This window comes from Mesoplodon bidens, assembly GCF_964165515.1.
Source record: "Mesoplodon bidens genome assembly, chromosome: 3".
In the NCBI taxonomy this organism is placed as follows: Eukaryota; Metazoa; Chordata; class Mammalia; order Artiodactyla; family Ziphiidae; genus Mesoplodon; species Mesoplodon bidens.
Window position 1 is genome coordinate 14,970,414 of NC_138178.1, and position 24,412 is coordinate 14,994,825.

At 36.2% G+C, this 24,412-nt stretch overlaps 1 protein-coding gene across 3 annotated transcripts in view; it reads right to left on the reverse strand.

Annotated features, from left to right (window-relative positions):
* Window positions 1–24,412, reverse strand: part of PLXDC2 (plexin domain containing 2) — a 409,788-nt gene that overhangs the window by 102,840 nt on the left and 282,536 nt on the right. For all 3 annotated transcript variants that reach the window (XM_081229343.1, XM_081229341.1, XM_081229342.1), the window contains exons 7-9: window positions 23,231–23,330; window positions 12,817–12,912; window positions 12,531–12,612 (exon numbers count right to left, since the gene is read on the reverse strand). In XM_081229343.1, the coding sequence (XP_081085469.1) occupies window positions 12,531–12,612; window positions 12,817–12,912; window positions 23,231–23,330 (278 nt within the window). The remainder of the gene's footprint in view (window positions 1–12,530; window positions 12,613–12,816; window positions 12,913–23,230; window positions 23,331–24,412) is intronic.

The following is a 24,412-nucleotide window of genomic DNA, read 5'->3' on the forward strand; positions in this document are numbered from 1 at the left end:
GACTTATTTCTTTTCCCATGTTAGGGAAGTTTTCAACTATAATCTCTTTAAATATTTTCTCGGTCCCTTTCTTTTTCTCTTCTTCTTCTGGGAACCCTATAATTAAAATGTTGGTGCATTTAATGTTGTCCCAGAGGTCTCTGAGAGTGTTCTCAATTCTTTTCATTCTTTTTTCTTTATTCTGCTCTGCAGTAGTTATTTCCACTATTTTATCTTCCAGGTCACTTATCCGTTCTTCTGCCTCAGTTATTCTGCTATTTATTCCTTCTAGAGAATTTTTAATTTCATTTATTGTGCTGTTCTTCATTGTTTGTTTGTTCTTTAGTTCTACTAGGTTCTTGTTAAATGTTTCTTGTATTTTTTCCATTCTATTTCCAACATTTTGGATTATCTTTACTATCATTACTCTGAATTCTTTTTCAGGTAGACTGCCTATTTCCTTTTCATGTGTTTGGTCTGGTGGGTTTTTACCTTGCTTCTTCATCTGCTGTGTATTTCTCTGTCTTCTCATTTTGCTTAAGTTACTGTGTTTGGGGTCTCCTTTTCACAGGCTGCAGGTTTGTAGTTTCCATTGTTTTTGGTGTCTGCCCCCAGTGAGTAAGGTTGGTTGAAAGGGTTGTGTAGGCTTCCTGGTGGAGGGGACTGGTGCCTGTATTCTGGTGGATGAGGCTGGATCTTGTCTTTCTGGTGGGCAGGACCACGTTTTGTAGTGTGTTTGGGGGTGTCTGTGACCTTATTATGATTTTAGGCAACCTCTCTGCTAATGGGTGTGTTTGTGTTCCTGTCTTGCTAGCTGTTTGTCATAGGGTATACAGCACTGTAGCTTGCTGGTTGTTGAGTGGAGCTGGGTCTTAGTGTTGAGATGGAGATCCCTGGGAGAGCTTTCGCTGTTTGATATTACATGGAGCCAGGAGGTCTCTGGTGGGCCAGTGTCCTGAACCTGGCTCTCTCACCTCAGAGCCTCAGGCCTGACACCCGGCCAGAGCATCAAGACCCTGTCAGCCACATGGCTCAGAAAAAAAAGGAGAAGAAAAAATAAAGAAAGAAAAAATAAAGTAAAATTAAATAAAGTTATTAAAATAAAAAAAATTTTAAATTATTACAAATTAGAAAGTAATAAAAAAAAGAAAGAAAGAAGAGAGCAACAAAACCTAAAGACAAATCCACCAATGATAACAAGCACTAAAAATTATACCAAAAAAGAAAAAGAAAGAAAAAAAAATGGACAGACAGAACCTTAGGACAAATGGTAAAAGCAAAGCTATACAGACAAAATCACACAAAGAAGCATACACATACACACTCACAAAAAGAGAAAAAGGAAAAAGAAAGAAAAAATATATATAAAAAGGAAGAGAGCAACCAAATCAATAAACAAATCTACCAATGATAATAAGGTCTAAATACTAAACTAAGATAAACATAAAACCAGAAACAAATTAGATGCCGAAAGCAAACCCCAAGTCTACAGTTGCTCCGAAATTCCACAGCCTCAATTTTGGCATGATTCGTTGTCTATTCAGGTATTCCACACATGCAGCGTACATCAAGTTGATTGTGGAGATTTAATCCGCTGCTCCTGAGGTTGCTGGGAGAGCTTTCCCTTTCTCTTGTTTGTTCGCACAGCTTCCGGGGTTCAGCTTTGGATCTGGCCCCGCCTCTGCTTGTAGGTCACCTGAGGGCATCTGTTCTTCACCCAGGCAGGACGGGGTTAAAGGAGCAGCTGATTTGGGGCTCTGGCTCACTCAGGCCAGGGGGAGGGAGGGGTAGGATGTGGGGCGAGCCTGCGTGACAGAGGCCAGCATGGCGGTGCAACAGCCTGAGGCACACCGTGTGTTCTCCTGGGGAAGTTGTCCCTGGATCATGGGACTCTGGCAGTGGTGGGCTGCACAGGCTCCCGGGGGGGAAGGTGTGGATAGTGACCTGTGCTTGCACACAGCCCTCTTGGTGGCTGCAGCAGCAGCCTTAGCATCTCATGCCTGTCTCTGGGGTCCTTGCTGATAGCCGTGGCTCACACCCATCTCTGGAGCTCATTTAGGCAGTGCTGTGAATCCCCTCTCCTCACGCACCCCAAAACAATGGTCTCTTGCCTCTTAGGCAGTTCCAGGCTTTTTTCCAGACTCCCTTCCGGCTAGCTGTGGTGCACTCGCCCCCTTCAGGCTGTGTTCACACACCCCCAGTTTTTATTTTAAATCCTGGCTCCACTGTTTCCTAGTTTCGGGACCTTGGCTAAGCTTCTCATCCTTCCTAATTCTCATTTACTTAATCTGTGAAACAGGGATCTTAACACTTACCTCTTAATGTGATTGCAAAGATTGAATGAGATAATAGAATTAAAAGACTTTAGTGGAAGTAAAGGCCTTCCTGTGATGCCTGGCACATGGTAAGTATAGAATAAAAGGTAGGTACTATAATTATGTTAAGCATCTCCAAAGGTGAGGCATGCTTATCCTTAAAACAACCCCCTTTTCCTTTCTTTCAAAGCGCATGCAATGTAGCAGCAGTAGCAGCAGCAGGAAATCTGGGCAAGGATAAAATAAACTTGTGTGCTAGCAGAGTGCAGAGGAGAGAGAGATTGATTTTGATCAGAGCAAAGGTCAATGCAGAGGGCTTCTCTAGTGGTCGAAGACATTATTTTAGGAATATAAAATCTGTGTATTTTTAGGAGTCTATCATTAGAAATTAATGCAGACAAGATCATGATACATGGAGAGAATAGCTCCCCCTTGACTATGAATTGTCATTGAAGGGAAAATTTTAGAGCTGGGAGAAAGAAAGAGTGGCACTCTAGGAAGGAGAAAAAAATAAGCATCACTAATCTGGAATCAGCCAACCCATTTTATAATGATCCAGCAAAGGAAAATTTGAATGTTAGTCTTTGTTCAACCAATAAATCATTTTTATCTTGAAATATCTTCTTTGTTTTCCCTAATAAAGTATACTAGCTTGGTCAGATTGCCCTACAATCATATAAAAAGATACATCTCTAGAATAACACTATTTAGATGTTCTTAGAGCTAAAGAAACAACAGGATTGTTGCATGCATTGTTGAATTACTGCATTTCCTGAACTTTTCCATGAATGACAAAATTCCTACTGTAAAATTTCCCTCAAAACTCTGGGTAGGACAAGATTGTATCTCTGACTCAAAACTTGAGAGAGAATAAATTCTTTAGCATTTAGAACATTTCATAAAAATCTTTAGTAGTATGTTCATATCAAGACATAAGAAACAATCATATTTCAGCTTTTCTCAGAGACAGATTTTAGCAGAAAGCAAAAAATCAGAAACTATCCCAATGACATTTTTATCATTTTGTTATGTAAGTGTTGAAAGAGCTGGCTTGAGTAGGAATATACTGAATTTTGAAAGTTTTTCTATATCTTGACATTAGATTTCCAGCAAAACAAATAATTAAACCAAACTACTTTCATTAAATGTTTTCTTCTTACCACAATATCAGAATTTTCATTATAAGACTGTTAATTTGAGGTTCACCTCCTACTCAATAGTCATGTCAATTTCTTTTAAAGGGAAGCCAACTGTGTACTTCGGTTTTTGCTTTTAAATTTTGATTTCCTTGTCTTTTAAGGATCATATTTTTTCCATAATAATTTAGCACCTACTGTTTTTAAATTGAGAAATTCAATTTCATTCTTGGGCAATTAAATTTTAATTATTTCCAGGGGAACTCATTAGTGCATCAGAACAAGCCAGCTAAGGGAATGGAATATGTAATTTAGCACTAAAATGCTCCATTTTTGCTACTCCATATATGTTTGCTAGATTGCATTTGTTGAAGTTTAGTTTTCTAAATTACAACCAAATAAAATGCAGCCACCAGAGTTGGTTAACACCTAAGCAAAATTTTAAAATCACTTGGATGATCTTGAAAAAGCAGCTATAAACAGATGTAATGCTAAATCATTCTACAGCTCTTATCTCTAGTTTGCCAAATGGTGCTCAGATGGAATGCAAACACAGCATTCACTGACTGGAAAATCAAAGATGACTTTAAAGATGCCTTGATATTTCAGGGGGGCCTTGGTTACCAGGAGACTTGGCTCAAGCACCTACCTGTTGCTTTAGAGTTTGGAAAAAAGAAAGCTGGTTTCCATTCTGTATTCATAGCCGTCCGGAGAGACTGGCAGATGGCCAGTGGCAAAAAGGAGACAGAGACCAAAATGCAAAATAGATGATAGATAGATTGATAGATAGATATAGATAGATAAAAATAACACAGTTCAGTACCTTTTTTTTTTCAAAAAAAGTAAAGAATTACATGCATTTTATATCAAAAAGGCTAATAAATCTAATGCCATCTCTTCAGGGGAAAGAAACGTAGCCCATACATTCAGCATTGATAATTTTCTGCTCCTGAAAAGTTCTTTAACTTTAGAATTTTCTGAAAGAGTATCCAAATTTTCCTAATACACTTTAACATATATTTCTTTTCTTTTAGGAATATATATATGTTTGTTTATTGATTGATTCAGTGTAGGTAATATGTACATATGGTGAAAATTCAAACTCTGTAAAAGGGAATCTGATGAAATGATATTCTCTCTTTTTGTCAATTTCCAATTCATGGCAGTTTCCCCAAAGGTGAAACTAGCTGCTACTAGTATCTTATATATCTTTTCAAAAGTATTCTCTATATTGGAATATAATTCAAAATGCTTTTATGTAATGGATAAAATAGCATCACACCTCATTATACTATTATAATTAATTCACACACAAAATTTTGTACGTTTGTTAAAGCTGGGCTTGGAATGCTCAGAAGGAAATAAAAATAGACTTAAATTCTGTATTCTTAAAAGACAAATGTGTTTATGCTATATTTCAGGACAAGCTAATTAAGAGAAATACTAAGATTCTTTATTTAAATTTGAAGGATTATAAAGGTCCTAGCACTAAAATAAGGTCCAAATTCAATTCACCTCTTATAAGCATTGCATGTCAAAAACAATTATCTTGGCTGTATGATATTTCTAGAAGCACCTCAGCTCCTTTAGAACAGTGAATTTCTACTGTGGTAGCAGTATTTTAATAAAAATTCAGTAATCAAAGATGTTCCAACAAATTTAACTAGCTAACAATGTTCCAACATCATCTGATTTATTTATTTTATATGCTATACTTATCCAAAAATTTCTTGCTTTCTTTTATCATGGTCTATTTCATTAACTCCTGATAGATTTTAACAACAAATATTTTTATCTTCAGAACTTTTTTTTTGTAGTATTTCTCTATTCCAAATTAAGAATAAATGTTTCCACACAATTTTGGCCTAAGCACTGCAGGCTTACAGGACTTTCAGCCCACATGTTGCAAGAGCAGCGTTTCCACTGTGCCTGCTTCAGGTTACCCCAGAATCCCCTAAGGAGGTTTGTTAAAAAGTTAAATCTCTGGGCTCCACTCTGGACCTACTGAATATGAATCCCTTGGAGGGTTTCAGAGACATCTGCATTTTAACAAGCTTCAGTAGCAATTCTTCACTGTACTAATATGTGAGAACTACTGAACTTATGGCGACTCAGGTGTAAAGAACATAAGAAGCAAATATATCTTGATGACATATGGATTTCACATTTTAGCATATACAGTCAAAGAGCTTTATTGATTTGTCCAAGATTAGTCAGTTAATTGTTGGCTGTGCCACTAGGCATTCAGACATCCAGTCGAATCTACCTCAGACAACAAAACATGGCCTCCTCTCTAGTTTCAATTTTGGGGAATTTTGATTCCTTTTGAATAACTCAGGAATGCTTCTTCCATTCTGGGCCCCTCTTGAACCTTGGCTGGCTAGTACTCCCTGACACAGGAAGTCCAGGTGGTCACCAGTTTCAGATCTATGGGCAATTTACCCACTGTTGCTGAGTGTATATAATTAAAGTCTAATGTCTCCTTGATGCCTTCAATAAGAAATGACAGCAATTGTCTTCTTCCTGTCTATCATGACTAGGCAGAGTGGTAAAAAAGCATTCCAATTAATTTTTCTTCAATTAAATAATTTTGTTGGATCTGATAGTTTAGCAAGGACGTATTTTCTACCAAAGACAAAAGTAGATTTTGTTAGTTATGAATAGCTTGTATTTAAATATTTTGTATTTAAACCTGACATTCAATTTATATACTGAAAACAGTAACATTTTCAGCAATCAAAATATTAATAATCTGTAATTCTGATAAGCAGATGGAGGTGATTTCAACTTGAAAGTCAGCACGTTGGAACATAGATCAATAAAAGTTTATTTAAAATTCTTAGAGCTTGGTGAGTTCTAAATGTCCATCTGAAATTAGGTGCATTTCCAAGCAGAACTTTATTTTACCCCAATCCACTGAAATAAGCCTAAGGTTATAATTATTTTTGGATCAGGGCTCCTAGAGTTCTCAAGTGGCTTCTATTTGATTATTAGGTCTGGACTCCACACCTTATCACCAAAGCTAACAACTTTCCTTATGTGAAAGAATCATTTAACTGTATAATTTACAAGTAGCTTCAAGTGTGAATTTATTAGACCATATATGGCTTGTCACTCAACAATTGTAGGTTCCGGATCCTCTCCTTCAATGTTAAAATCTTGGACTAAACTAAATCTTACTGTTAAATCAGACCAACTTTATATGGCTTTGTATGGCCTTCTCAGGATTTCAGTGGAGTTGCACCTTACTTCAGGGATAGATATTGAGGTGGGTAAGTAGGTAAAAATCATACTCAGTCAAAATATGCTTGGAATTCCCTTAGTACAGCCCTCTCAGGAGCCTGATACTCTGTCCCTTAATAAAACCAGTTCTTCCTCCAATGTCAGAATGGACTGTGGGGTGTGGGGTTTTTGTTGATGAAGTTGGCTTGCTTTCCAGACCACGTGATATGAAAAATACCCACTGTTTCTTTAAATACTAGAGTCACACTCAATGCTGCAAATGTTCCCACGTTAAGGGATATAGAGGATCAAGACCAAAGGAGAAAGATATATTCCAGTCACTTGGGTGCTGTTTTTCAGAAGCATAAGATTACTGATTGGGGAAAGGTTGGATCAGCTGCACTACTTAAATTTGTTCTCTCCAACTCTCTTTTTTCTCCCAAACTTAGGTAGTTTAATTTCTGTAGGCTAAATATAATAATATATTATTATATATTAATATAATATAATATAATAATATTATATTATAATATAATATAAGCACATTCTCTTTTAAAAATTAGCTGTGCCTTTATATCCTTAATTAATTTAGGTTGATAATACATTTCATATTGTTAATGAATTATTAGCCAATATTTCTGACTTTATGTATTTTCAAAAATTTTGAAATATATTGCATGTGATACTTTCTATTTCTCTTCTTGCTACTGCAAAGAAATCCAATTCATTCAGTGGCAAATAACAGGCAGTGCCAGAGGATGCTCAGGGAGATGCAATAGAAATAACAGGTTAAAAAAAATAAGAGAGCAGTTGTTCAGAAACACCTCTCCCTCATCTCATATTTTTAAAGTAAATATGTTATAGTACTCTTCTGTAGATCCATGTCTTTACCATTAGTAGAGGTCTGCCTATTCTATTTATTCTTTTGATGGGTGGAATCATACAGTATATTTATTCCCAAATTTTTACCAGTACCAGTCTTATGACTTTGGTTGGAACTAGGTAAATATACAGTTTTTAAAATTTAAAAATGAGGCACCAAGAGACGGACTCCCCAGTGTTCAACATGCTTAATGACAAATGTTGACATCATTTAATGTCAACATCAGGCATCAGCTTAATTCTTTCTATAGCCGTTTGGTTGACACTGACAAAGTCAATGGAGAGTAACAGCCAAAGTGAGCAATTAGAATTCTCAGGAAAGTGGAAATTTCTGGCTTCAATTATTGGATGGTTCAGTCCAAGCTGTCTGTGTTGGAGCCCTGTGTTAGGTCAGGCGCTGTGTTGGGTGCTTACTAAAATGAGTAAGACTAAGACTGTGTTTCTACCCTTGAAATAATTTATGTTCTTTTATGTCCCCTTTGTTGATTCCTCCTTTTGTCTTCAACTCCATGTGGCAAAATTCATATCATAGGAAAGAGTACGTAATGAAAAGTAATACTCATTCTCCTGCCTGTCCCTGTTCACAATCGTTTCCCTACAGACAATTATTGTTATCAGTCTCTTATGTATCTTTTCCAAGGTATTCTCTGTCTACAGAAACATACATGTATACAAATACTTTAAAATAATTTTATGTAATGGAAAACTAGCATCATACCTCATTATGCCATGCCATAGGCTGCTTCCTGGGATCTCTTCTATTTTCAATTTACACTTTCTCCACAGCTGATCTCATTCAGTCCACTGAATTTAAACACTATCTATATGATAATGACTCTCCAATCTGAACTTCTGGCCATAACCTTTTCCTGGAATATGTGGCTCATATATCCCCACCTATACAGCATTTCCACTTGGAAGTCTGATAGGCATCTCAAACTGAACTAGTCCCCAATGAAACTCTTTATTTCTTCCCACCCTAGTCTCTATTTCGTATGTCATCTTACCTATCTCAAAAGACAAGTGCCAGCATCCACCAAATTGCCCAAACAAAAATTTAAGAAGTATCCTGGATTCATATAGTTCCCTTTTCCTTCATTCCTAGTCCACTAAGTAATCTGTCTCGCTTTGAAATGCTCTTTGCTTTCACTTTGGTGTAGCTGGTTCCCAGTTGTTCAGATCTAAGTTTAACCGTCCCTTTTCCCAAGAAGCCTTTCCTGGCCACTCAGATCAGAGCAACTACTGGCTCTCCAAACTCAACAGATCATTCATCACCAACTGTCTTTTTTGTTTAATTATCAATTCATTTATTTTCCAGCTTAATATGCTAAACTCAGCTCCATGAGAACTCTGGCTTTGATTAATGTCTGGTTATTGTTCTAACTACTTCCGTGCTTAGACTAGTGCTTGCTGTTCAGATAAATGTGGAAAGTATTCAATAAATTTTTAAGTAAATGAATGTTTTAAGAGCCAAAATATATTTTCAATTAAAAAATAAACTTTTGGAGGGTGATGGCTGATGAAACCAAGGTCTCTTCAAAAAGACAAGGTTGTCTAGCATGAAACCAACAAGTAAACTCCTGTTATTCCTATCGATTTTGTTATATTTTCCCTTATAATGTTCGATTTATTTCTTTTGCCGTAGCACTCACCACTGCTAACTTTATTTCCTGCATATCTATTTGCTTAAACTCTATCTCCCCCTACTAAACATGTAAGCTCTATGAGGGAAGTGATTTTCTCTCTTTCCTTCACCAATGAATTCACAATCCAGGATAGTAACTTGAACACAGAGATACTAAAAAAATTTTGTTGAATGATTGAAGATAAAAGGTGTAGTTGAAAGTGGTTGATTCAGATCCTCTCAGTTTTCAGTGAAGAAACAAAAGCACTCTTACCTAGAAGTAATGGCCCCCTGTCCCAAGAAAACATTTTTGATCATGGATCTCATTACATGTTCCTATAACTCAAATTCCTTTAGACCTTGGATAAGCCATTAAAAATATTTTGCCTTACTTTTGGCTTGCTGAAAACTGGGAATTAAAGGAAATAAACAAACCAATTAAAATTATCTTATCTTTCTAGAGGAAGCCCAACTTGAGAATTCAATAATCACCACCAACTGATTATCATTCGGGGATAAGAAAGCACAAAGGAGAAGGTAAGGATGGAAGAAAACAATCTGAGAGGCAATTTTTGCATTGCTTAGGATAAGACGTCTCTTGTTTTATTGAATTTGTCAATAAAAGCTCTAAAGTCTGGGCAAATGCTTCTGGGCAGCAAAAGCAAAGTTTTGATGCTCATAGGCCTAAGGAGAAATTAATAAAATGCAGTGGGGAAATTAAGTTGAACAAAAGTGCAACGAGCCATAGTTAAACCAATTAATTAATCAGGTTTTGATATGTATATGACTGGGTTGCTGAAGAATTAAAAATAAATCCAACAAAACACCAAATGGTAATTAACAGGCAGAAAATTCGAAGTTTTTCTTCATAGTGTTCTTTGATAAATTCCGTCCTCATTCATATGCATCACCACCTTTCTTTTTTCCATTAATCTTAAAAAAAATACAACCTATGCTTTCAGTAATATACAAAAGTCTTATGCTTTGCTTGATTCTCTTCTACATGCTTTTTACGCCAATTTCAAAACCATGCAATTTTTTTGCACCCACAATTATAGAAATATTTATTTTTTCAGTAGTATGTCTACTGTTTATCAGGAAGCAGTTAAGATTAAGTTGCTTAGTGCACCTGCAGCCTGGTGGGTGTGAGGCATCAAAAAGGCAGGCCAGGAAGCACACAGATCGAGTTTCAATTCCAAACTTATCATTTAAGAGCTCTGAAACCCTGAACAAATAACTGAAGCCTCAGTTTCCTCCTCTATAAAAATGTTATGTGAATTAAATATATTTGAAAATTCCCGGAACAATGTCTGGCAGAGGAAACTCTCAATAAAATGGGAGCATTGACAGTATAAAGCAGTTTGCAACTTGCGGATGTGTTTCGATTGTCAGAATTGCTTGTCTGGAGCTTTGAACATATATTTCCACCAAAAACATTTTTAAAAATCAATGAAATGGTTAGTGGAAGGTAGGTTTCCAGACTAGTGTCCCAAACCTTCATTTATAATGACATTGTTTCAGTCGAGATTGTCTGAATAATACTCTAGCTGGGGTAGCTAACTCATCCTGGTTTTTCCTCAACTTTCCTGGTTTCAGCTCTGAAAGTCCCTCATCCTGGGAGACCCTTCATTCCCAGAGAAGTCAAATCATGATTCCTTCCTTTGGAACCTAGCCATTATTCATTCACTCGCTCATTTTTCTGCAGTACCACGTACATTCTTAGGCTGTGGAGATGTAAAGACAATTCACCTTTAATAAACCCAGAGCCTAGCAGAGGAGACAGACAAGTGACAAATGTCCGAAAGCCTCAAGCTAAATGCTAATTATGGAGGATGGCGCAGGGTACCGAGAACCACGGGGTTGGGCGCCTCACACAGACTCACGGTTTAGGGAACGTTCTCATAGGAGTTGACCACTGAACTGGAACTTCAATTAGATACGTACCCCAAACCAGGACCTTTTACTTAATTCTTCTGGGCATTTTTCATGTCTCAGATCAGTGTTACTAAAATGTACCTATTAAAATGCCATCTCTTTAGATTCATTTTGGTCATTATCTAAACAGATTTTGACTAACTTCTGATATGCATGTAATTTGTGGCAGGTCAGCAGTATTTGAATATAAATGACTACAAATCCTTAATTTTATAGCAGTTCTTCCCACGCTGGAGATATAGCCAAGTTAAAAATCTACTTTTAAGAATGGTGATTGCCTGCTTGCTTTTTCATTATTTGAAATTCGTTGCACAAAGGAAATTATTGGAACATGTTAAATTGAAAATAAAACAACAGTTATAGTAAATAATATTGCTCTATCTGAAATAGTGTAGTGGTTGTCCCAAAGTTAGCAAGTCACACATGTTTCCCAAAGCTTGTTATCAAGGAATTGGCATTCTATTCTTTATACTTCAATAACTTGTAAAGTAGTCCTGAACATGTCCCTATCTTTACAGCAAAGGCTGTAGCAAGATGATAAGACACCGGCTTCTTATACAACAGAAAGCTCTGTTGGAATGTGCACAAACTTGAAGACTCAGTTCTCCTGGAGGAAGAAGCAGATTTTTCATAGACTCTGCAGGTGAGAGGGGACTTATTCCCAGACAGTCTGGAAGCTCCAGGGTGGGCAGGGACCACATCTATATTAATCACTGCTGCTTTCCCAGCCCTTGGGACATAACTGCTGCACAAAATGGTTAAGTAAATAAAACACATTTAAACATCTTCACTCTGCATTTCCAACAAATGAGCATTCAGTCTCCAAAAAACTCTATGGACTGAAAAATCCTCTTTGCCATTCATGAAAATCAGTAAACCTCTTTGACACAACCAAGTGATTCAGCTTAAGTTTCAAAGTCAGTTATTTACAACCCAGGCCCAAACCGCACGTTCTGTTTATGTAGAGTCCAGTTAGTGTCACTGTATTCCTCAGCCTCAGACTACACCTCTAATCTTGGTTAGTAACCTTTGAGATATTTATAGGAATTTGCTAAGAATGTTAATGTGATTATGCATAAACCACCCTTGTTATTGTGAAGATATGTCATATCATGATTTCTGAAGAATATGGACCAACAGAAGCAATTTATAGATTCATCAATTACAATCATCATCTGTCTTAAGCCCCATAACAATTATAAATATATGTCAGTTAATTATCTTATGGACTACAAAGGTTCATGGTCACTTTGAGCAATCAAAGGAAAATACTACAATTCCCATGTCTGAGCATTTTTTGCATTTTGGTGTTTTGTTTAACACATGTACATTTGTTCACGTATATCCAGTCAACACACCTGACACATTCAAAATTCAATGCAAGAGTAGAACAGGTCTTCATAAAGTTTTAAAATATTTTGCATTACTGTCTTTTACCTTTGAAGTTTACTACACCAACTGCAGTTGAAGCCAATCTGAGAGGATACACAGGGGCCACAACCATTAAACTGGAGACATGCTAGGAAACAGGAGAGAATGGATGCATCAAGACTAATTGGCAGCATGGAGGGAGAGAGAGAAAAAAAAGACTGCTCTGCCAAAATTAACATCACCCGCGCATCCCCATATACACGCAGGATCAAAAGACCCATGCATAAAAAGATCAGATCATACAAATTGCAAATCATTTTTCTCACTTAGCTATATTTACATGTTCACTTACTAGGCAATGGGGTCATCTCCACAGCTGAAATATTGGTGATTTTTGACATTTGTAGTTCTACTCGGTGGTATTCATAAATTGTTCTTCTTCGAACATCTGTAAAAACAAAACGCAGCATGGAGAGTAGAAAAAAAATCCACTTTCAACATTTCTTCACTTATAAAACAACTGCATTTTAATAATGAATGTAGAATTATAAGCGTTTCATCTGATGGGGTTTTAAAATAAAAATTTAAAATAATCAAACCCTATAAAAAGGTTGATTATCAAAATCTCCAACTCTTGTACCCAGCAGCATTTTCATCAAGGAAGCTGAAAATGTTGATTAGGGTCTCAAATTTCTCACTTCATTAGCAGGGCTCAAACCCACTGTCATTCAGAGTATACTTAAGACATTTTCTTAATAAATTTACAAATTTTGAAAGATTTTGACATATGAAATCAAGAAGGTAAGATGACCCCACTTCTCTGAAGCTAAAACTAAAGTGAGTCCTTTAGGAATGGGTAGCAACTAAAAATTTTTCAGTCTAAGTAAAACTGGTTTAGCTAGAATAAGAGTCTGATTGCTTTAAAGGTTTAGAATAAGTTTCTTTAATAAACTTGAAGACAGAAATTAAATCATTAAAGAATCAGTATTGTTATTAAATGTACAGTGTCATATCAAAGGAAGGTTAATAATTAGCACTTATATTGCATGAAGGAATTTATAATAATTCATCAGCAAATCCAGTGGTGTTCCTGAGGAATAGGTTAGATGGAGACTTTGACAAGAAATTTAATAAGTAAAATCAGATAAATACAAGCAAATGTATTTTATAACAAAAAAAGACGTTGATGATATATACTTAAAATCTACTTTTAAAAAAAGACCTGAGCCTTATATTATATTAGCTTGCGTGAGTTAGGTAAATGTAAATGGAAAATTGATATTATTGGTATTTTACTTAGCTCTTGGAATGCTTATAACGACAGGAATGCATTTCTTGAATACTATTATATCTACCAGGAATTATTTGGGAAGCTACAAATTATTTTTAAAATATCATAATATCCAACTTTGGGAAGTCATATGCCATAGTGGTTAATAATGCATGCATTTGAAAACTCTGGTTCAAGTCCCAGGCTTGCTACTTGGTATCTGCCTGAACTTTGGCTCTTCTGTTAGCCTTTCTGTGCTTCACTTTCCTCACCTATAAAATAGAGATAATAGTACCTCTATCACAGATCTGTTTTGAGAATTAAAATGAGATAGTAAATGAAAGTTGCTTAGAATAATCCCTTTCACATTGTAAGTTCAATAAATGTCAGATATAATTTTTGTCTAACATCAATATGGCAACCATAAATCATGCTGGTTATATGCTGCATGTACTGATCTAATTTCTATAGATCTAGGCCCTGAAATCAGGCCTCTAGGAATTTGTTTCCCCTCTTATATTAGGGAAGGTTAAATTTTGATTAAAGTAAATAGACCAACAATGATCTCCTCTAGGACATAAAACAGGAGTGTGGTGCCCAGAAGACAGCAAGCTCTCTTTTAGTAACAGTGTTCAGGAAATGTAGATACCTACACATCCAGGAGGAAAGTCAAACATTTACTCAAAACCTACACATATTTCTGTTTCTCTGCACTCATATTCTTTCACCCATTTCTGATTATTCACAATGAAATTCTACTGCAGAAGAGGAAGAGGGGGAGGGGTCCAAAATGAACTCTTTGGAGGCAAGGAATGCTTCTAGAATGCTAGGAATGCTTCACTGAATATATCTTCAGGTTTCTCAGATTGGGAAACACTGATTAAAAATGTTAATCCAATTAACATCTTTTTGGTATAAGCGAAAGATGCATATATAATTTTCAAAGTGCAAACTTTATCCAACTTTAGAGAAATTTCATGATACTTAGTAAGGTTTCTTGAGGTACATGAATAATGTCTTTTCTTTTTCCTTTTTCAACTTTTTTTTTTTTTTTTTTTGCAGTACGCGGGCCTCTCACTGTTGTGGCCTCTCCCGTTGCGGAGCACAGGCTCTGGACACGCAGGCCCAGCGGCCATGGCTCACGAGCCCAGCCGCTCCGTGGCATGTGGAATCCTCCCGGACTGGAGCATGAACCCGTGTCCCCTGCATTGGCAGGCGGACTCTCAACCACTGCGCCACCAGGGAAGCCCTCTTTTTTAACTTTTAAGGCATTTGAAATGATTACTCAGTTTCTGCCTTTGTCTAAAGAGGACACGTGCTTTCCTATGCATTTTGCTAAACAATTTAGTTTTTGGAAATACATAAATAATATAGACTTGACATGAGATCACTGTGATGGGGGTATCTGAGTCTTCTTCATACTAAAGTTCACACCGTATCATATTAGCAGGTGCTTAAAATACCAGTTTTCTTTTAACTTCATACTACACTTTGAAAAGTTCAAACTATGGACATGACTGTGAAGCCTCTGGGAGTTTAATTATTGATCATGCAAATGGGGTAAAGGGAAGCAGTGACATTTTTGCCATGCTAGTTCTATCACCTGCTCAGGTAACTCCAACTATTGGGAGGAGATGAATTTAATAAAACCAAAATTAATGAGAACGTGTTTTGTTTGATGACCTGCTAATTAATGACAACTTCCAAATGGTCATTTCTGTTGTGTATCATACATCTCCCTGACAAAAACAAGTAATTAGGAATGTATTTACTGGTAGCTCCTGACAATACTAGAAGCTTTCATTTGATTCCAGAAATGTATTTAGCTCATGTGTCTTCTTTAGAAAGTTAGCCAAAATAATGGTGAACCAAACATTCAGTACCTTAGCTGTGGTGATACAGCTTCAACTGTTTTATTACATCTTTACAAAACCAAGATCAACTATAATAACCATTAGGGGCTTTTAAAATGTTTTAAAAAATGAAATAAAATAAATCTCTGAGCAGCTAACACATAGAGAATAAAATTCAGTAATCAAAATCTTAAGGTGATATGATTCAAAGTGTAACTATTGAATTGCATGTTTTTAGACATTTTAAGCAATATCAGCAGGAGGGACGGAGTGATTGTATGGAAACACCAGGAATCCTCTCCAATCAATATCCACTCTAGCTCAAATGAAAACAGTTTAATGAGTACCCTGTGGCATGATTAGCCATGATCTAGTTTACTTCTCTGTCTTGAAAATTAACATTCACACAGAGAATGTATGAGTAATTTCCTCAATTGTCTGATTCTTTATATAAATGTTTTAATATTTTGTCTGGATTGTCAGGTAAATGATTAGCTAACATTTCCTTATTTATGTGTTGTCAATGCTTAATGACTGGTCCCAAATGATTATTTCTTATTTTCTTTACTAGTTCCCACTGAGTCCAGCACACAGCACCATTTACTGAGTACTCTTTAATGTAAATAGCATGTATTGCATGACTACAAGTTCATTCCCAGCATAAAGACTCAGGAAAAAAGAGACTCTTGAGAGAAAAAGTGCACTATTATAGAAGTTATAAGCTTCCCACACGAAAATGCAATGCACTACCAGAATTCGCTAGTTGGAGTTGTGAAATAAAGCGTCTACAAATAGAAGATGCTTTTGCCTCAAACATTTAAAAATTCTTGGGACTTCCCTGGTGGTCCAGTTGTTAAGACTCTGCGCTTCCACTGCAGGGGGCACAGGTTCAATCCCTGGTCAGGTAACTAAGATCCTGCGTGCCGTGTAGTGTGGCCCCACCCCCAAAAAATTCTCCCTATAGTTCTATTAAAAAATAATATAATTCAGCATTGGAAAAGGCAACATAAAATTTAGGTGACCATGAGGTGCTAATCTGAACCTCTCATATTTTCCTCTCATTATTCTTTTGTGTTCATAGAAATTCTAAAAAAAATTCTCAAATATGTCAAAATTAATCAGTGATTTATAATATCCAGAAAATTCTTAAATTTTTGCTTCTTTTGAAAAATCAAGATCAATCAAATAGGGTATGTTAGAAATGTATGTATTAAAGCAATAAAATATCACTTTGCATAATGCTATCTATCTTGGAAGAGTTTTGTGAGAGGATACTTTATGGGGAAAATGTCATGATTTTTATTTCTTCTTCCTTTTGTTCAGCCTCGAGTGAGCTAGTGTGTACTTGACAACAGAAGCACCTAATGAAGCTGTGTGGTAAAGAGAAGCAATTTTATCTTCTGTAAAATGAATAAGTTTGAAGTGTTTTCCATTTTGAGGAAAGACAAGGTAAGATGACACAATTTCCTGAAGGGTTTGTAGAGCGATCTGTTCTTAAATGAATGAAAAGACCCTGATAACTTTGAAAATAACAGGTGAGGCTCAGTTCTTCTGAAAGAGCTTTAATTGGGGTGTATAAAATGTTAAGAAAAAAAAAGTCATGTTTTTCCAAGACTATTTGTTTCCTCCATGGTTTGTCAACATGTTCTTTTATTTTAGTTGCTAAGTAATTCTAATGGATGTGTCCTACCACTGAATCCAAAATTACAATTTTTTATGGGCAAGATCAATTAAAGTGAAATGCTTAAATCTGAAAATGTATCACTGAATAATATCTAAAATTCTAAGGCCTTTCAGAAGGCAAGGAAGAGTAAAAAGTAGGTTAATGTAAATATTATACTTGAAATTTAATGTTCTATTTAAACATGTGTATATGTTCCACTGTCACCCTGTTCAGTATGGTGACCATTAGTCATACATAACTCTTAAAACTAAAATTAATTGAATCCAATTAAAAATTCAATTCCCCAGGTTCACTAGCCATATTTTAAGTGCATAGTAGTCACATGTAGCTAGTAAGTCCATATTAGACAATCCAGATTTAAAACATTTCATCAGCACAGAAAGTTCTATTGGACAGTACTGGTCTATACTACTATTTTTTTGAGAATTAAAGCTTAAGACATTTTGTGTAATAAAAGTGCATCTCTGTTTCTGAAAGTTTTTTTTTTTTTTTCAGTCTGTGAACATAATTTTGATCAAGTTCTTTGAGAAATTCATGCCTGGTCTGTAAGCTCATAAAGAGACCATGTATGGCAAACTATATACAATGTTCCTCAAAGAGTTCCCTAAATCTCTAAGTATTTTTAAAATATGTTTTCTCTTCAAATTAGTTGTCATTTTTATTTTTGAAAATGCTAATGTTTCTTATTGAGCTGTGAATAATAATAACCAAAAAGCAAAGGCACACGGTAGCATACACAATGTCAATAAATTTAAAACAGCAGATGCTGATGAGAAAGGGATTGGTGTTAAGAAAGAACCAGATAATGCATGCTGGTGAGAAGAAAAAAGTGGAGTATTCTAAGGGATTCAGAAATTGCCATTATCATAACTTGTAGTAGAACCATTTCAAGTTAGGTCAGCTGCTTTCCAGATTAGTTTCTAGTACAAGAATTCTGCGTGTGTGTGTTAAAGTAACTTTCACATTACTGAAATGACATAGCCTTAAGTTTCCAAATAAACGGACCATGGAGGCATGAACGGATTTTCTGGGTTTCTTGCTGGAAATGTTATGCTCATTAAGCTCAGAGGGTGGAGAAAAAGGTGAGGGATGATGGGGAAGGTCAGCACTGTGGAGAGTAAGATCAAAATTCAAAACGTTAAACGGGAGGAGAGAGAAACAAACAAGTAGAACAGTACTAGAGTGCACTGTAGGTTTACCCAGGAAGGCCTCTGCACACAGCGGAAAAAAATATGGAGGGACATGAGATGAGGCTGAGAAAGAATTACTTAGCAGAGCTACTTAACAAGAAATTATGGCAATTACACATGACCTATGAATATATGACAATGTTAGAACTTTCTGGTAATCAAAAGAATATTAGAGCAACAATGAAATATCATGTTCTGCTTATCAAATTTGAGAAGTTTAAAAAATGATAGTGTCTGAGAGCATTTGGGGAAAAGGGATATCTGATATGATGCTGGTGGAGGAGTAGATTGGTACAACCCTTACAGAAAGCAATCTGTCAAAATACATAAAAAATCATTAACGTTCCATGGTTACATATTCATTTTTTATGGATTAGATATGAGTAAAAATTCAAAAACAAGGATGTTTAGTGCTGCTCTTTTACTGACAATTAATATGGAAAGCAACCTACATGACAAACCAGTGCTGAAAACAGATTACACAAATTATGAAACAAAGGAATTTGTTGCAGCTATTAATGACCACATTTACACAGGTATTTAGCAGTGTAGGAAAAATGTGTTGTACATATTATAAGAAAAACAGGTGGCAAAAATATGTATAGGATAATGCCAATTTTCTTACCCTGTGTGTGTGTTTGTGTGTCTATACACTATAAAAAAAGATTGAATGCAGAGATATGAAAGTATTGATTGTTATCTCTCTGTAGTAGGTTTACAGGCAATTTAATTTCCTTCTTTGAGTTTTCTATTATTTTACCAATTCCTCTGAATTAATATGGACTATGCTTATAATCCCAAGTATGTTTTTACACTCATATTTCTGTAATGAATAAACAAGGTCATCGTATATAGACCTGTTTTTCACATCTGTACCTGTGGAGATTGAATTGGATGATCTCTATACTTTTTTTTTTCTGTTTCTAAAGTTCTACAAAATAGTTTATGAAAAACAGAAGGTGATGCAGAGATATACATACACACGGACAGACAGACACAACAATATGTTAAGAAACAAATGCTGTCATCGTCAGAAAGAATGAGTTTCAGAGAGTGTCAAGGTGTCCTTGAGTGGAAATCCCCTGTGGCCTCACTCCCATGGGCACTGGGCCTGGGTGTGGACACCTCAGTCAGCATCACTGTCTTTTTAAAGTAACAATGTAGATGCCGATGAATAAGCAATACAAGTAAATAGGGCTTCCCTGGTGGCGCAGTGGTTGAGAGTCCGCCTGCCGATGCAGGGGACACGGGTTCGTGCCCCGGTCTGGGAAGATCCCACATGCCGCGGAGCGGCTGGGCCCGTGAGCCATGGCCGCTGAGCCTGCGAGTCTGAAGCCTGTGCTCCGCAACGGGAGAGGCCACAACAGTGAGAGGCCCGCGTACCGCAAACAAACAAACAAACAGAAAAACAAGTAAATATAAATACAGTGTTACTTTGTGTCAGGTACCACATGCTATACACATATTGTATCTTAGGTACTAAGATGGTCATTTTGCATATAAAGAAAGTTATAGAAATTAAATAATATGTTCAAGGTCTCATGACCAGTATTCACATTACAACATCCCTTATACATTCTGGACTTTTAACTAGATTTTCTTTTTCCTTTTTTAATATGAGGGTTAATTTCACCATAGACATTTTTCATTTTTTTGAAGGAGCAAAGGAATCCCCTTGTAACTTCAGAACTATTTACTGATTTACTAACAATACCTAAATTCCCTTTGATATTTTTTTTTTTTGCGCCACGCGGGCCTCTCACCGCCACGGCCTCTCCCGCCGCGGAGCACAGGCTCCGGACGCGCAGGCTCGGCGGCCATGGCTCACAGGCCCAGCCGCTCCGCGGCATGTGGGATCTTCCCGGACCGGGGCACGAACCCGCGCCCCCCGAATCGGCAGGCGGACTCCCAACCACTGCGCCACCAGGGAAGCCCCCCCTTTGATATTTTAAACTATCAGATCACCTAATCTTTTTTGAAAGGTAAAGGCTACTTTAATAAACTATGCCTGAAAGTTACATGGAAAACATTTATTATTTGGAAGCCTTTAAAAACTGAAAAAGAATTTTTTTGTTGTTGATGTTATGATGGGGGAGGGAGGAATCTTCGTAATAAACAAATTCAATTTGCCTTAAAGCTTTTTGAATGCTCTACCAAACCTTCACCAAATCTGATAAGAATGGTATACTATTGTGGTCCCACTGGGAAAAATTACTCTCAACGTTGTGGCTCACTTTCCCATGTTGTCATGGCTAGATTAAGCAAAGGATCTAGGTTCTATAACCCATGTAACCAAAATGATTTAAAGAACAGAAAATTGATCTTATGAGAACAAGCTCCTGTGTAATAATGCACCTTGGAATACAGAAGAAAGAAAGCCGCCCATTACTTAGGATAATGATCAGTTTTTCCCTAAATTCACTCAGGAGAAGAAAAAGGGGTAACAGAGATGAAAGATTTAAATTCCCTATGAGGATCACTCCTAATAATGAAGGTTATTAAATAAGGAAACAGAATCTTGAAAAGGACTTAAATATTTATCTAAATTCTAATTGTACAAGTAACATACTGATCTCTAGGAATCATCTGATTTCTCAGGAAAAAATGATACTTGTTATAACTTGTATTATGATATTCTTGGGTTAGCCTAATGTCTGAAGTAAACAAGTATGCTTTTTTTTTTCCAGCTGAGAATACAATGCAGCCATGCAACCATATCTTTCCTCTTATACAGAACCTCCTGTAACAGATACTGTTACACCTGATAAATGTGGGAACAGATTTTTAAGGAGGTTAAAATTTTTCTGTCCCCCCAAAGATTTTTAAGTAGAACACATCAATTCCAGTGTTCTTGCTGAAATACAGTCCCATCTAATGGCAGGGATGAGTAGATTAGAAACTCAGGACTTCCGTTCCTTCCTGGCAAATTTTCTCAAGGTGACAGTGAGGTCAACAGGAAATGTAAATGTCACTCCAGCACACAGCCTGCCTGAGAGAAGCTTCTCTCTGAACTCAAAGCTTGAGTACTTTCTTTGGATGAATGCTGACTCCCAAACTTTAGACATAATCTGTTCTCAAAATTCGTATTAATTTTGCCAATTAATTCAATGAAATTTATATTTGAGAAGGATATTTTCCCCTCTAAACATAATGGTCACCCTGTTACAATATAACAAGGGGTGCAGAATTGCATTTTGGGACTCTGAAGTCTGAGTACAATTTTACCATGTCTCAGTTCTGACACAACACTTGAATATTATAATACATTTGTAAAAAATTTTTTTTTGTACGTTGGTGGGTCTTTTTCTCTAAACAATAATATATCAGCACATCAAGAAAGCCAAGATGCCTTCTGAGGAAGCTGCAAATAAAATTCTTTCTGGGACGAAAGAAGCCACAAATAAACTAAAACTAGCGATTCTTTTACTTGTGCAGTAATTGACTCGGGTCATGCTTGACTAACTCCTCTGAAAGGAAGAATGTGAGAACATTCCTCCTCACACAGAAGTCAACTTGGCCTCTCCCAGGTTTCAGCCTCTTGACTAAGAGTTCTGTCAGGATGTCTTTATGTTGCCTACACATAAGGATATATCTCTGCTTTGTTCACAGTACAGGTTTGTTTCTGGAAAATCTGCCTTGATTTAACAGGTGGCTGGAATATTACCTCCCGCAAATTCTCAGCTAACAAGGAGAAACAGCCATGGAGGACTCACGGTCTTCACCAAGCAGAACTGCCACATATGAATGTCATTCTAAACCGTAATTGTAAGATAACCCCTATAATGTTTCCAGCCCATCCTCTGCTCTGAAAAGTCTAATTTCCACTTCATTTACTTTCTATATTTGAGGCGACATAAACAGAATTAGTTCAAGTCAAGACCAAACAGCAAATGCATGTGATAAATTAAGTCTACCACTATAATGAAATAAAGAATTTTGCTCAAGAACTTTGAGCAAAAGGGAAAGGAATGATCTAATCTTGAGATGTATCATAACCTCTTGCTTTACATAAGTGCATCTGGGACACAAACAGTCACCTTTGGTATTAACATACCCAAGCAACCCTCAGGGCTGTTCCTGAACTAGAAGGAGGTTTTAAAAAACAGAAGCTTTCAAAAGAGGGCTATTTACATGATCAGAACTACTACAAATAGCAGTTACAATTTGGATTTCTAATATCATGAACAGATGCCCAAAGTAACATATATGTTTTTATTCTACAAATGTGAACTAGATTAGATAGGCAAAAATGATTTAAACAAAGAAAATAAAACATATTGTGTGGTAGGTATGGCTCCATCAAGATTTTTTTAACCTCAGTTTATACTTTTTGAAAATCTTCGTTTAGACTCTCAAACAGTTTTATACAAACATGTTAAACATGAAACGGTACAAGGCTGTTCTTTTGCTGATAAATTTATTTAAATGAAATAAACGATCATACACCTATCAATCAAATGATCTGTCACTCTTTTATGTTCTTCTTCCTATTAATAAAAGAAATATATCTGCACAACCAAGCTAACTATTCCAAAGAATCCAAATTCTCTTGGCTTGGCTATTTAACTTCACTTCACCTAAATTATTAGTTCAACACTAACAGAGAGATAGCAAATGCCAAAAAGACTTACAAGCCAAACAATATAATTAACAAGCAGCAATTAGCTAAGTGATTCGATTGTTCAAAAGTCACATCTGCCCTAGATCAATCTCCCTTAAATTTACCCCACAGCAGGCTCAGACTCTGCCATTACCCTTCTTCTACATACTGGGAATTTGTTGGATCCTGTGGACAACGACAAATGCATCTGACAGCCCCACTTTCACTGGGTGATTGGTCGAACTTATCTGTGTGACCAAGACAGGAATCTGGAAAAGAAAAAGCAGATTGCTGTGAGTTAGATTTGAAGTTCATTTGGGGTAGGTGTGGGGAATGTGACCATCTTGTTTAATGGATAAAATTTGATTATGGAGATGAAGGAAGAGAGAGAGCAGGAAATATTAGAGAAGAAAAATATACAACACCTAAAAATAACATCTGTTTAGTGCTATTTGATGGGTTAAAGTGACAAGAGAGTTCCTGGTCCTACAGACAGGGCTACTTGATGATGAAAGTAACAGATTCTCGGAGAATCTAACTGATGTTGAATACTGAAAACTTCTCACACATATAGGCACACCATGAATGCATGTAGTGCGGGCTATCATTACAGAAATGGAGATTCTTTTTGTACCATTTGTTTTCCCCAAAGACTCTATTATATATTCATTTTCATAGTTTTAAAAAATCCTTGTTTACAAGTGGCCTTATAGATATAAAACCTAGAGAAAGATAATAAGTACATTCCTAAATATATATGTAACAATATCATTGTTAATTAATATATAGTGAAATTTGGCAATTGTTTCTTAATGGATGTCGAACTTCACTATTCTGGTTAAAACTCATATGGAAAACTTATGAATTATTATGGGTCAGTTCAAGGTCATAGTTCCTAAATTTAAACCTCAATAGAGCTCAAATCTGCATATTATAGACCTTTATAATGTGTACAGTTTTAAAAAATTAGGACACACTGAGAATATATTAAACATGATACAACAGTTATAAATGAGATAAACTCTTGGAGCTGTTTTTGCTAGATTTAGAAAAGAATCATTGGAGATATGATTACTATCTTTACTACCAGTTTTATAGAAATGAAAATGGGGATGAAAACATCTTCAATACATAAAGGGACAAAAAACAATATAGAAGGATAAATGCACGAACAAATCTTTTAAGTAGAATAAGCAGATTGTGGGCCATCTGTGAGTAATTCATTAAAGATCATATTAGATCAGACATGGCTGTATAAGCCATAATAAACAGCATAGCAATAAAAAAGAAGGAAAATAGGGGACTTCCCTGGTGTTGCAGTGGTTAAGAATCTGCCTGCCAATGCAGGGGA